General features: G+C 50.7%; 1 protein-coding gene across 4 annotated transcripts in view; it reads left to right on the top strand.

Moving 5' to 3' along the window:
* STK24 (serine/threonine kinase 24) overlaps positions 1-14,660 on the top strand; it is a 103,426-nt gene that overhangs the window by 82,779 nt on the left and 5,987 nt on the right. For all 4 annotated transcript variants that reach the window (XM_059902526.1, XM_059902524.1, XM_059902525.1 and 1 more), the window contains exons 4-9: positions 1,012-1,120; positions 1,429-1,586; positions 8,709-8,894; positions 10,843-10,988; positions 12,756-12,885; positions 13,858-13,926. In XM_059902526.1, coding sequence (XP_059758509.1) covers positions 1,012-1,120; positions 1,429-1,586; positions 8,709-8,894; positions 10,843-10,988; positions 12,756-12,885; positions 13,858-13,926 — 798 coding nt within the window. The remainder of the gene's footprint in view (positions 1-1,011; positions 1,121-1,428; positions 1,587-8,708; positions 8,895-10,842; positions 10,989-12,755; positions 12,886-13,857; positions 13,927-14,660) is intronic.

Genomic DNA, 14,660 nt, shown 5'->3' with positions numbered 1-14,660 from the left:
CGGTGAGCATCATGGAATTGTGTCGTCCTGTTGACTAACATGTGTGAATTTGGGTTATGGTGGAATTCACTGTCAAGTCTGAAAACGTAATACCGAACATCATCATTCAGATGAAAAATTACATTGTCAGAATCCTGCCCCTTTCTCTGACGCCTCCACTGTTTGTCCTCTGGGTGGAGTGTTAGGTGGTTTTGCTGAGGTAGTTATGCGATTGGTTGTGGTTGAATTCTCTGCTGTACAAGTGATGGTAGGCTTACTGTCCAGTTTGAACTGAGCTCTAGAACTTGTCTGAGTTTCTTTCCTTTAATGGGGATGTGTGTACCTGACTTGTCTGCCTTACATCTTTGTATAATTAACAACAGTGAGGAGTCAGTGTCAATTCCTTCGAGTTTCCTTGAAAAATTTATTCTCAGGCAATTATTATGTCATTTGGGGTAATATACTAACTAATGTTTCTATTACATAACATACGTGTGTATATATATCATATCACATAAAAAAATTCAATCATGAGGGATTGAGCTCTTTTCCGCTCTCTTCCCCCAAGTTTTAAAATTCAGATTTAAAAAATTCTGGTGCAAGGGTAGCCGCAGCAAGCAGTCAGCTCCCAGGCCTTCTCTTTTTGACTTGCTTGTGTTTTGATAACCGTTACCTACGTTAGGACAGAGCCAGGCTCCTCTGTCCCCTCCCTGGCCAGCACTGCGAGGTGCTGGGCTCTTGCTTTCTGGACTGACATCCCTCCCAGCTCAGCCGGCAGGCACGGCAGGCTGACCACGGCCTTTCTCATTGGCCCGACTTTGATTCTTAAGCCAGCTTTGCTTCATTCAGCAAAGTCATTTTCTCCGGTTCTTTGTGGGGTTTTTAAAAGGGCCTTTTAATTAGGTTTTAATTCTGTTTTGGAGTGAAGAAGATTTCAGGTTTGATTATTCTCGTCCATTTAACATTGTTCTATCATCTCACACTTTTTCATCTAATCATTTAAGTAACTTTAATCATTTTTTTTCTTGTTAGTTAGAACCTGGCCCTTTAGATGAAACCCAGATTGCTACTATATTAAGAGAAATACTGAAAGGACTTGATTATTTGCATTCGGAGAAGAAAATTCATAGAGATATTAAAGGTGAGAAAACATCTTGTTTATATTCCTCTGAAATACCCAAGGCGAGGAAGGAGGAGTGTTAGTTGTAGAGTTTTAACTGTGCTTCTCTTCTCAAGGGAAGTTGTCCTGTGGGTATGCGGAGAGTGCCTTCGACATGCCTGGGTAGGTGGGGGGGGCCATGGGGGGGTCTCAGCGGAAGCACAGCCCTGCTCCCTGTTCTTGTTGAGCGCCTGATGGTGCTGGGGCACGCGTGTGCCTGTTCCCAAATGGTAGCGGGCGGAACTCTCCAGCAGATGACGGCAGGAGACGTCTTTGGTTCTCTTTTACAGCTGCCAACGTCCTGCTCTCTGAACATGGAGAGGTGAAGCTGGCGGATTTTGGAGTGGCGGGCCAGCTGACAGACACCCAGATAAAGAGAAACACCTTCGTGGGCACCCCTTTCTGGATGGCGCCTGAAGTCATCAAGCAGTCGGCCTACGACTCAAAGGTGAGGGGCGGTGCCTTGGCTGGCTGGTCAGAGGAGCCTGAGAAGTGGGGGAGGGCAGAGGGCCTTGGGCAGAACTCTGAACACTATTTAAGGGGCAAGGGCAGAAAGGGTCCCACGGGAGGAACGGAGAGTCCGCCGAACTGGAAGGCCCGCACCTGGGCAGAAGAGTGCTCTCCGGGCGGCCGCACAGCCTCCCGTCCTCGCGTTTAGAATCCCCCCCAGCTGGGATCGTCGTCCTCAGCGGCTCCTTACCAACTTGAGGCAAAATCGTGATTCCCTTTTCCAACCTCTTTCACCTGTCATATGCTGCACTCTCCCAGCTTTTCCTGTCTTCTTTCTTCCCTGTTGCCCTTCAACTTTCTAAAACTGTTTAATATAGACTCAAAAAGCCCAGGACCCCCGCCTCCTAGACCTCATTTCACTCTCACATCCCACACCGACTCTGTCTCGGTGACCTGAATGCGGTGAGATCTCCACGTGGGCCACAGAGAACAGGCTTCTCTAAACCGGTATTTCTAGGCAATCAAATATTTAACTCAGATACACTGACATGCCAAACACCATTTCTTCTCTTTAAGTGGAATCTTCTCAATACCTGGCAGATCCCCACCTTGTGAAGCATAGCACACGGAGCGTAGGGTAGCTTTTCCTGGGGACCCAAGCTCGGCGTGGGGAGCTGTTGCGTTGGTGCTGAAGTTGCCGGGGTGCGTGTCCATCGCGGCAGAGGCGGACCTGGCCCTCTCACTGTCGAGTTGTAATGGTGGCCGTGACTCCCCTAGGCGTCCTCGTGGCCTTGGTAGCCAATGGCCAATAAGTGACGATTCGGTTTTCAACCCTCAAGATAGCAGAGCTGTCTAGTTTCTGGTGTGTCTGCCTTGCCCCTGGGATGGGTTTACCTCCATAGCTACTTCTGATCTCAGCAGCAGCTTTTGCTGTTGTCCCTTTTCCTGAGGTCGTATCGTTTTAAGGCTCAACAGGAACTTACGTGTGCAGTTCATTCTCTTTATTTTAAGCTGAGGTCCATTTATCAAAGTTCTCAGGTCTAGATTTTGGCAAGGCTGGGGCTAGAATCCAAGTTTCTTAACTCATCTGATTACACCCCACTGATTCTTCTCTTCTTTCCCTTTCTGGTCAGTTAGCTGGTCAACCATGGCCCCTGTGACTCAGGATTCAGATCTTACCTTTTCAGTGTTACTCATCACTGCTCACCTCACACTTCTTCAAGAATTGTCCGGGCTGCCTGAGACCTTCCTTCCCCGCCTTTCTTCCTGGGCAGGGCTTCTCTGGGTGTTTGCTGAAGGCGGCCTCTGCACTGTACAGATCCCATGGCATCGTGAAGCTTTGTCACCTTTTTCCTGGAGCTGTCGAGATCAAAATGCTCTTGTGTGATCAGTAGATGCTGCGGTGTTTTTTTTAGACAGATTAAAAGACACTGTCGCAAACTTACAGGGAATGCACGCTTGGCTGGGGAGCTTAAGAAAGCATGTCACATTTCTTGCAAACCCTTACCTACCTTACCTTTTACTCTGGCTTATGGCAAAAGCCAGTTCTTTCGTTTGCTTGGATCAGACCCAACAGCTCTTAGCTGGAACTCATAGTGAAGATGTTTGTGAAATTCTCTTCCCAGGTTTGTTGACACAGGAGGTGTGGGAAGTGCAGATAAGGTTCAGGGCCCGAGTCCTGAGGTTTGTCAGGAAAGGCTGCCAGAGGCCGGGGCCTGAGGGTGGGGGGATGTGCCCCTGGGCTGGCAGCTCTTGTCTGGAGCAGTTTCCAGTGACTGCCCCTGTCTGAGGCTCGTGTGGCAGGGCGGTTACGCTCTTTGAGGGGCACCTCTGCTCTCCTGATGCACACACTCGGCTTCTTTCCAGTGCCCCCTTCTGTCCTGGCATGTATGTCTAGCCAGTTTCCCCACTAGTCTCTGCATGACAGGTCAAGAGCTGGCAGCCCCGGGGTCCCTGGGGAAGCAGGGTGCTCGCGACAGTTTCACGTTGGGGCACACATGCTGATTCTCAAAGGCAGGTGGGGTTGGGGTGAGGATGGACCGTACCTGCCTCACCAGCATCCTCATGTCCCTGAGCTGAAGGGGGTGTTGGCCTTAAGTCTCGTGTATACGTCTAGAGCCCTGCTTGGCACAGTCACCTCTGGAACCAGTACATTTGGCCTCTTGTCATTTGCCTGGGCTGATGATGCCACCTCAGCTCTTGGTCTGAGCACAGCATGTCTAAGTCGTGTTGGCCCGTGTGCCTTAAGAGGCATATTATTTTTAAGGTGACTTGGGGTGGCTTAGTGTAAGGAGTCCCCAGACTGTGGAGATGGGGCCACAGGGGAGAGCTCTGCTCTGCCCCCGGGAAGCCTGTGGGGTCATCGATGGAGCCGGGGTCTTCGGCGAAGAACCTCCATCTTTTTCCCCTTCCTTTGTAAGGATATTAGGCTGGTGTGTTAGTGGATGGATTGGAGACTTGGGTGAGGACCTTGTCCCCTTCTCTGTACTCATCCCTTCTGTCTTTGCCGTAGCTGAGCCCAGCGCTGTGCTGAAGATTTACGTCTTCAGTGAGTGAGCGCGGCACCGCGTGTCGGGCGCTCTGACGGTGAACGGGGTGCAGCGGTGCCGAGAGGAGGTCGGAGTGATCTGGGGAGGGCTTCACAGACGCAGGCCTTTCAGCCCTTCCGAGACGAGGGAAGGACGCTCAGACCAAGCCCGCTGCGGGAGAGGAGAGCCGTTTGCGCTGGAATTGTAGGTTGAGGAGAAGAACGTGGTAGACTTCCTATTAACTAAACGACTCCCGTAGAGGCTGAGGGGCCGGTGTCAGTATTCTCCTGTAAATGACTTTCCTTTTTTTTGGTCTCAAAAGCAGCACATAGTCTTTAATCTGGGAAAGTACCGGAAAAAATGAGATGAAAAGAAAAGCATCTGTAGGCCTAGTACCCAAGCACAAGCTAAGTTATTTTGGTGTCCAGTCACGTCTGAAATAACTGTTTGCAGTCTAACCGTGGTGAAAGATGGAAACAGTGATGTGTTGATGGAAAAAAAAAAAAAGATGAGTGGAAACACAGTGGGATTGGCCGTCAGTTGGAATCAGAAAGGCTAGCCTGTCCACTGGCACGTGACTGGCCCTCCTTTCCCGATGCCAGCCCATGGGACTCCCCTGGTCCGTCTTCAGGACCAGGAATTACCCACCTCCTGGCTAGTGCGCCCTGGAGGTGGGGGAAGGATGTGAGTGGGAAAAGCATCCAGCTTGGGGACTCATGACAGGTTTTATCCTAGCATGAAGTGATGGTTGGGCCGTGTATTGCTATCGAGTTGCTCATCAACAGTCTTATACCTCTAGATGCCACTTACTAATGTGTTCCTAAATATTGCATCTAATTAAGCAAATAGTTTCTAGTAAATCCATGAGCTATGTTTTTGACTAGTTACAACTGTTACTTGGGGTTCTCCATGGTTTTTTCCCTCTTCCTCTTGTGGTTCTTTTCTTTGTTTTGTTTTGGCCGCACTGGGCAGCATGCAGGGTCTTAGTTCCCCGACCAGGGATTGAACCCATGCTCCTCCCTGCAGTGGAAGCGCAGATTCTTAACCACTGGACCGCCAGGGAAGTCCCCCTCTTGTGGTTCTTTATACAATATTTGGTATACATAAATTATTTATGCCACTTAAATTGTATTTTGTCTGCAGAGATGTAGCCAGCTTACTTTTACTTAACTTGGTATTACTGCAAGGATTTGGAGAGTTGTTGTATACTGGTAGCACCCCACTCGCATCCCCTCACCCCTGTTGCTCATCAGTAGCAGATAATTCTGTGTTGTCACTTTTAGGGGAATTCTATCCAGAACTAACCACATACGGAGAAAAAAAAATCTGTTCACAAAGAAATATCTGCAGTTCAAAGCACCTGCCTTTATAACTTTGGACTTAGGCTCATTATTGAAAATCACTGTTTGTTTTCTCTTAATAGCTAAATTTCCTATCTTTCCCACATGGTGGTAAAACAGTTCTCTTCCTACACCTCAATTTTAATTGCTTTGGGAAATGACTGCCCTTCCCCACGTAACTTTTATTTTAAAATCCAGACACATGTTCTAAATCTGATGCCATATTTCGTAGATACAGTGATAGAGAATCATAAGTACAATTGAGTTTGTCTATCAACATCGTTGTTGAGTACTTGACACTTCAGTAAGTTAATGTGCTATAGCAACGTAATCATTCTTCTAAGGTTTAGCATAAGTAATGCCGCTATTGAGTATTTTGGGCAGCCTTTACCATTTTCTAAATATAAAATTTATTTAGGGTAGATTCCTAGAAGTGGAATTAATTGGTTTTAACAAGGGTGGATATTTTTATGGTTTTTGCTACATAATGCCGAATCGCTTGCCATTTATTCAAGTGCCAGTCAAGGTTTCCAAATTCGGCAGCAGGATGTTAGACGTCTGCAGAGGGAGCCTGCGGGCAGGAAGACCTCTCGGGAGCCCCCCACAGAAGTCCCAGGGACAGAGGACGACAGCTCTGCACTAAGCCAGGGGTCAGGAAGGGGACCCAGGGCACCGAGAGGTCAAGAGCGGCGCACCTGGCACCTGGTTGATTTAGGAGGATCCAAAGAGAAGTTCAAGGGGCGGGCCGGGCCGGGCCAAGGCTCGGGCTCCTGGCCTGGCCGCCGGGGGGAGTGACACACGTTTTGTCTTGATGTGGCTCTACGGGTGACCCTCCCAGGGGAGGAAGGTGAGAGCAGTGCCTGTGCCTCTTCTCTGAAGACCTTGGAGGCGTGTTATGGGCGGGGCTGGGAAGGCTCTTACATCAGTCGACTTCAGGTGGTTTGTAGTGTCAGATAGGAAGCAAGGTGCAGGTCCTTGAATTCTTGCTGCCTGTCAGTTGTCCGGCCCGGAGCCTGATAGCAGGCCCTCGGGTCTCTGAAGGAAATGAGCACGGGCTCATTTCCCGTGCCAGGCTGCTAACAGACACCATCATCGGCTGGGCTTTCCAGAAACAGAGCGTGTTTAAGTGATGACGGGATGCTGGGGGGTCTGGAGGTGCATCCATCAGGGATCATCTCTGTCTACATGGCCATAAGCCAGATTGTTGTCGAGTGGCAGGCTTTGCAAACAATAGCAGTTGAATGAAATCCAAGAGAGGCAGGCAGCTGTGGAGTTGCACAGACTTGAGAAAGGAACCGCTACCGTATAGGAGTCGGGTACTCGTCATTTTTGCCTCTGTTCTTGCAACTCGCCCTTTCTCCTTGTACCTGTGCCCTTTCTCCTGTCCTCCTGCGGCCGCCACGGTTACAGATGCTCACCGCACCCACCTTCCTCCTCCTGGGGGTCGGACCCTGGAACACATCACACTTCTGCTGACTTTTAAAGTAGTACACATGTAAAATAAAGCAGAGGAAAGGAAGGTAGGAACATTACTCCCGATACTGGATCTTCCAGATTCATCCCTTTCGTACAAATTGAGTGCAAAGAGTTTACAACAGGCCTTGCTGTCTGTTATTCCCACCTTCACTGGAACAGAAGGAAGTAGGAGGTGTGGTGGGCGTCGTCCCACCCACCGCTGCCCAGGGGAGATTGTTGCTAGGACTTCTCGTACGTCCTAGGATTGTGGGAACGTGGCAGGTGAGTCCTCTCTGGGTTGTTAGAGGTTGGGAACGTCTGGGTCCTGTGGTGACCTGCTCAGTGTTCCAGCCTGTCCGTTTCCCTGCCGTGGAGTGGGCGTGAGGGATGTGTTAGGTTCTGACGTAATTGCCTGGAATTAGGATGGGTCTGCGGTGCTGTGACAGGAGCAGGGAGGTCGTGTAGGCCGAGTGCAGGAGGCTGTGCCCCTCGCCCCGTTCTTTGCCTGCCTGTGGGGTTCCCGCTTCATTTTCAGCTTCTGTCTTCTTTGCTGTGGCTTGGTTTCGGCTTGTGAGAAAGCCTGCCAACCAGAGCGCTTCTCATTCCCAGCACATGGTCAGGGAACCCATTCATCTCTGCACTGAGCAGGTGTGGCCACAGCCTGGGCCGGGCAGGAAGGGTTGGGCAGCTGAACAGCGGCTGCCCCACTCGGCGCCTGATTCTTGCCGACAGTGAACATGACCAAGGCTCTAGATGTAGCTGACCTGTCGCTCAACCGGAAGTGAGGAACTGGAAGAACACATGCACGGCAGCAGGAAGGACCCAGAGGAATCTAGGATTTGGGGCCTCTTTCTCCCTTAGGTCAGGGGCACTGGGGAGACTGGGAGTGGACGGTTCTAGATTAGAAGAGCCTCAGCTGACTGAACAGTCAGAGCAACATACGGGCCTTGCTTGGATCCTGATTCAGATGGACGAACCATGAGAAGACTTGTTTTGAACAGTTGAGAAAGTTTAATTAGTACATGATATTGGGTAATTATTGTTAATTTTAGGTGTTGCTAAAAGCGCCTACGTTGGCAAACTGAAGTACTCGGGGAAAAATGTCATGACACCTGTGATTTACTTTACGCTATAATGGTGATAAAACATAGCCTGTGTGGTGGATTGTTGACTATTAAACCCTGTGACGGGCATGTGGGGATGCCTCAGGTTGATATTCTCTTACTTCTGTGTCTGTGGATGTGTGGGCATCTTCTCTAAGTCCTGGGTGCCACGTGAAGCGTCTTGCACAACCACCCTAGTGTTTGTCCCAGTTTACAGAGGAGGGAGCTGGGCTCCACAGGTTAGGTGTTCTGTCTCGGGTCGCAGGACCGGCTGGAGAGCTGGCGCTGAACCACGTCCGAGGCCAGGCTGCCTGCTCTCGCCGCAGGGCTGTGCTGGCTTCTGCGTGTCACTGGACGGGGTTGTTCGCAAACACGCTTTGGTCCCCGGACACGCCCTCCCCGCTCACCCTGGGTTCCCCGTCCCCTTGACTCAGGGACTTAAATGAACGTGGAATGCCTCCCACCTCCAGCAGCAAAGGGAAGAGGAGAAATCGTCAAGAGCCGTCTTCCATGTCGAGGCAGAAGATGTTTTGTGTGTTAACTTTTCTCCTGTGTGTTGCCTATTTTGAAGTTATACCCAAGGCTTATCTTTTCTTATTTTGAGTCAAGAATGAGTATCTTTTTCAAAACCTTAGACGCACGTTGAGATTGTTTTCCTAAGAAGTACGTCTCTGTGAATGCTTTGCTGTTGCAGGCGGACGTCTGGTCCCTGGGCATAACGGCGATCGAGCTTGCCAAAGGGGAGCCTCCGCACTCCGAGCTGCACCCCATGAAGGTTTTGTTCCTCATTCCAAAGAACAACCCCCCGACGCTGGAAGGAAACTACAGCAAACCCCTCAAGGAGTTTGTGGAGGCCTGTTTGAACAAGGAGCCGAGCTTTGTGAGTATTTTGAGATCAGAATGGGCATCTCCTCCTCTGGGGCCTGATGGGTCCGGATACATCTTACTGGCATTTCTTTAATCACTATTATCCGCTGTCTTCGTGATTTCATTTATTTTTCTTTTTCTAAATGGGTATGATTAATTTCTTCGAATTGCAAATTTGTTTTTTATTGTTATTTTATCTTTCAAGGATGAAAAATCTACTTATTCTCTTTCAGATTTTCTAGTATCTCATACCTCATTGAGCCTGAAGACTGTTCTCCTTAATATTATAAGCGGAATCATACATTTTTAATACTTATAGTGGAGGGTCAGGCTATTTAGCCGTTTTAAGTAACCGCAAAGTCTGGCCTGAAAAACAGTGGCTAAATAGGTATTTAAAGTAAATGTTTTCAGTTTCTTCTGGGCATGTGTCAGGAAGGAAGAGAGGACCGAGATAGAAATGTACCCCCACCTTGCTTTCCCCTCTTCCCTCTTCCCGTCTTTGCTGTTGAGTTGACTCTGGGAGAGCCACGTGGCAGTGATGACAGCATGGCTTGAGCCTAGTTTTCTCTCTGAATTAGGACGTTTTTTTGAAAGTTGTCTGCATATTCTGGGGTTGCGTGGAACACCACACGTCCTTGTTTTGCTTCTGAGTTTTCCAGCAGAGTTTGCCGCAGGTCAGGCTGAAACTTCTGAACCAACCACCACCACCCCCCCCCCCCGCCCCCCCCTTCTTACGAACCCTTATCTAAAAATATGTGGTTAGCCGTGGTTTTCTGATATGATACCGGTTTTGGTAATGGAATTCAATGAGGAATGCAACGTTTTCTAAGAACCTCTAGGGGATGCAGAGTACACCACTCCCTGGGTGCCGGGCGGGCCGCTGTTCTTCGTGTCCGTGGGGCTCGGAACGTTGTTATCAGGAGTTTGTTCTGAGCCCCAAGAAGGCACACCCACGTGCCTGCACATCTTCCCATTACACACGGGTTTGTGGTGTCGGCTTGCTGGCCCAGTGCACACGTCTCCACCCCGACCTCCAGCCCAGACGCACGGAGGAGAGGATGAGATGCTTGGAAGAGACGCTCACGTGGACAGGGACTGAGAAATGCCTGAAGTGAGCCAGGTTTTCACAGGCTTGAGTTTGAGAAGCATGCCTGGCTCTTGTTTAGGAAGCTTTAGTAATTCGGAGCAAGTGGGGACACGATCTGACTCGCGTGATTTGTGTGCTCCTGCTGTCTGCTCCTATTTGGGCTGCACGATTTTCGTGGGAGGCGTACTCCCCATAGTTGGGTTTGCCGCTCTCAAGGGCAAAGCGAGAGGCCGAGTTCACTGGCCATGCTGAGCCCAGAGCCTGGATGAAGTCCTCACCCCGATCACAAGGAAAAAGGCAGACCTGGGAAACCAGCATTTCTGAATTGGGAAGGCTGATGACTAAGAGGACGTGGGTACCCTTTCAGCGTCCAAGGAACGGGTATCTCCTGGCTTTCTTCCAGTTGGATTTAAATGAACATTTATCTTATTGTTTTGGGGGGTGGAGCCAAGCAGTAAGATGGAAAGTTAACAAGGTGATACAGAACATGTTTTCTCTCCTGCCAGCATTAGCAATGATGATTGAATGATTATCTATGAAATTCTCTGCAACATTTTCTTTGTAAATGCATTTTTCTGGGGAGAGGGTTCCTGCTTTCATCGGATGGTTACCTCCAGAATGTTAAGGGGCCCGTTAGATACTAGATGCCTTGTCCACACTGTGAACGGGATCCCACCCACAGGAGCCAAATGACATTCTTTGACTCAGTCTTAAAGGAAAAAACTTTGACGTGTAGGACTCTGTCTTTGTGTATTAGCTTGGTTGCTGGACGTTTTGAGGCAGAAGTCTGTCCTTTGGGGTAGAGTCAAGTAGAATGTAGGGAACTTGACCTCATGCTTTTTCTCTTTGGTTTGTTGGGTGGTTTGTCTTCCAGAGACCCACCGCTAAGGAGCTACTGAAGCACAAGTTCATAATCCGCAATGCAAAGAAAACATCCTACTTGACGGAGCTCATCGACAGGTACAAGAGGTGGAAGGCCGAACAGAGCCACGAAGACTCCAGCTCCGAAGACTCGGACACGTAAGTCCACTCGGCCCGAGTCCACACCCGGGGGGCATGTCCCCAGTCCCAGGCCGTGTCTGAGCCCCATGCCATACTTGACGTGGGCCTGTTCATTCTCATCTCTTGGTTGGGGTGGGTTTTGGTTTTCTTTTTTCTTTTCTTTTTTTTTAAAAAAAATCCAGGCTGATGGTGCTTCTTGTGTTAGTATGGGACTATATTTGGGAGTCTTTGAGTCTCTTTTCATTGCCAGTGGAGTTTCTCTGAGTAAAATCTGACAGAGCTGTGCGTAAAGAACTGGACCTGGTTTCTTCTTCCTTCATTATACCTCCTGCTTTTAAAATGCTACTGATCAGGTGAAATGGCTTTAAACATATTTCTAGAAAGATATAAATGAGGGTATTAGTGATTCTGTGTTGTGTTCTGGTATATGCCTGGCGTTGTAAAAGCTCTGTGCCAGGAAGTTACTATAAACTGGTGTCACGTTACGCATCTAGGAAATCCATCAGCTAAAGAGATGAATTAGGTCTGGGAGCCATTTGGGTACGTAGAGGTGGGGAGAGTTGGACCGACTGCTCTGGCGTGAAGGAGGAGGGAAGCCGTGAGGGGAGGGTCAGGAATGGAGGTGTTGCAGGTCGGCTCCTTGCCTGTGCCCCTTCACACCTTGGCCAGAAGTTCAGGCTGACCCACGGCCCAGGTCCACGTGCCAGGCCAGTGGGATGAGACCCAGAATATTTTTCAAGGTTCCCACGTGATTCCATTGCAGAGTCAGGGGTGAGAACCACAGACTAGGGCGTCGCTGAGGTCTTGACGTTGAACCATGAGGCTGGTGGGCATGGGGATGAAGAGACGGGCAGGGAGAGTCCAGACGTTTACCGTGGGTCTGGGTACCGCAGGTGGGGACGGTCCGGTTTCAGCAGTGTCGCGGGTCCACTGAGAAGACAGCAGTGGAGAAGAGGCTGGTCTGGGGAGGCCAGGGCACAGGAAGCTGGGTTTGATGCGGAACACGTTCAGACGTCCAGGAGGATGTGTCCAGTTTAGAGCAGCATTGAGATTTGGTGCTGAGGCGGGATATCTAGGCAGACAATATGGGTTTAGAGCCACCACTCCGTGAACAATCACTGGAGCCCTGAGAACATACCTGCGGAGAAGGGCCAGAGGCCGAGGACCAAATGCTGGGAGACACCAGCGTGAAGGAAGAACCTGCGGACAAGCCGGGTCGCAGGAGATCTGGGCGCGGTGTGGCCCCAGGAGTCCAGGGCCTCTGGAGGAGGGTGGTCAGTGGGGGCATTTGCTGCTGAGCCTGCAGGCAGGATGATGAGGACGGAACAGTGGGTCCTTGTCCAGAGGCGGGCAGGGGACAGGGGGCCTTGGCCATAGCAGTTGCAGGGACGGGGTAGATTTTGGAGTGAGTGGGAGGTAAGAGATGGAGGTGGAAGTGTAGGTGACGCCTGCAAGCCCTGGGGCTGAGGGCGGGGAGTGGCGCTGAGCTAGCAGAAGGACTGCAGGTTCAGGTGTGGTGGGACGGAGCCGGTGGAGATGGTTCTCCAGGAGAAGAGACGCAGGAGAGACGGTGTGGGTGCGGCAGCTCTATGGGAACCGCGTGCCGACGGGGTCTCTCTTTGTGAGGTTGGAGGCAGGCTCGGCTTCTGCAGCCCAGGAGGGCCTGGAGGGGAGTGGACAGGACCGGAGGCAGGCATGGAGCATGGGGGGGGGGGAGGTCTCCCCACGCAGCCTCCCCGCGGAGCTGGCACTCACTCACGGGGTCACCTGCATTTCTGTGTTAAGGGAAACGGACACAGATGGCCAAGCATCCGGAGGCAGCGACTCAGGGGACTGGATCTTCACGATCCGGGAGAAAGATCCAAAGAGTCTTGAGAATGGAGCTCTTCAGCCGTCGGATTTAGAAAGAAATAAGGTACGTTTGCTCGTGCACAGTGACTAACACTTGGCATCAGTCAGCAGCATTTTTGAGTCACTTTTGTGTGTGAAGCGTGCTCTTTTCGTGGTCTTTGTGGCCCCTCAGCGCAGCCTGTTGTGGAATTTTGCTGTCAGGTTATTGACAGATCAGGAGGCGATGTTCTGTCCGACTCCCCAGCGAGGCCGGCCCGCGAGTCTGGACTCTGGTCCGCTCCGCGGTGCTGATTGCTGCTCTCTCTAGCCCTGCCGCCAGATCAGCATTTCCTGACACTTCCACATAGCGGGGGAGTGGGGAGGTGGGTTTAGTGTTTGAAACGACTTTCCAGCTCTCTTGATGAGACTAGGCCTGTGTCGCGTATTGGCGTTACTCATCAAGGTACCGTAATTTTGGGATTGAGTTTTGTTTAAGGAATCTTAAAAATAAATACATTGCTTTTGGTACCTAGGTACTTAATTTTGATGAATTGGTTTTGTGCCCGTTTAAGTTAATGAAAAGCTGTAGTTTTAGGATCGTTTTGAAGCACAGTGGTGGTGTAGTTTCTCTTCAGCAAGTGCAGACCAGTGGCTGTCCCCTGGTGACCCTACAAATCCTGCTTTGAGAAGCAGATAGGGGTCATTATGTGTTCAGATAGAGGCTGCAGGAGAAACAAAAGGCAGCACTGTCATAGGACAGCCACTTCCAACAGCCAGCTCTGATGTGCATGCCATTTCCAGGCCTTCGTCAGTCAGGTCCTCTCCACCCGTGGCTCAGCGGTGCAATTCAGCATCACCTGTGTCCACGCAGGGCGCCGCTTCCTGGCGCTCTGGTGCCTCTCCCCCGGGCGTGGTATCTGTAGTCCTCCGTAGTCCAGGGAAAACACAGTAGGACAGTCCTATGCAGATGCTACAGCAGACATGTATCTGAAGTTCACTGAATTATTGCAAATGTGAGTATTAAATATTTCTTATTACTCTTCCCCCCCGCCCCAAGATGAAAGACATCCCAAAGAGGCCTTTCTCTCAGTGTTTATCTACAATTATTTCTCCGCTGTTTGCAGAGGTAAGATGCCCAGTTGACTTTTGGGGAGGTGCGAGGGGAAGAAGGGGGAACAGTTGCCCCATCTGTGGCAGGGTTGCCTGTGGAATTCGGGGGGTTAGACTGGCTGGCTCTGGGAGGCCAGCTGGGATGGATGGGCCCCAGCCTTCCAGGAACGCCTCCTGCTTTCCCGGGGGCCGTCTTCCGTCCAGCCCCTCCTGGGAACTGTCGGTGTGTCGCTGCCGGGAGTGTACACGTGGGATGCCAGCAACCCAGCCCCAGTCTGTACGTTACTGGGGCAATTTTTAACTTCAGTTGTGCTGCTTTCTACAAAATCTAGTTGGGTGCAGCCTAACATCTTTGCCTCGACAGACTTATGTATGGCAGTGTGAAAAGCAGATTTTTACTTTAAGGAGACATCAGATTCCCTGGGGTCCTCGTGTTTCCTGTGGAGCCCCCAGAGTAGTGGCCCTCACCCAGCAGGGCGGGCCCCTGATTGCTGGTGAGCGGCCACTGCAAACAAGTGCCCCTCCCTGTGCCCTTTCAGGGGACCCTGCCCCCTGTAGGTATGTGTATACGTACAACATTTGGAGGTGTTTCAAGAGTGGGTTTTATGAGGGTGAACATTGCTCATCTGGTTAGTAGCTGATTGGAGGATAAGTTGGAAATAACCCCTTCCTGTCACTTTCTTGTGCCCCTTCCTGGCTCAGGCTGGCTGCCTTTAAGGTAATTCAGAGTGAGTCACCTAGTACCTTCTG

Source organism: Balaenoptera ricei, chromosome 18 (genome assembly GCF_028023285.1).
Source record: "Balaenoptera ricei isolate mBalRic1 chromosome 18, mBalRic1.hap2, whole genome shotgun sequence".
NCBI lineage: Eukaryota > Metazoa > Chordata > Mammalia > Artiodactyla > Balaenopteridae > Balaenoptera > Balaenoptera ricei.
This window is presented reverse-complemented; position numbering and strand designations above follow the sequence as displayed.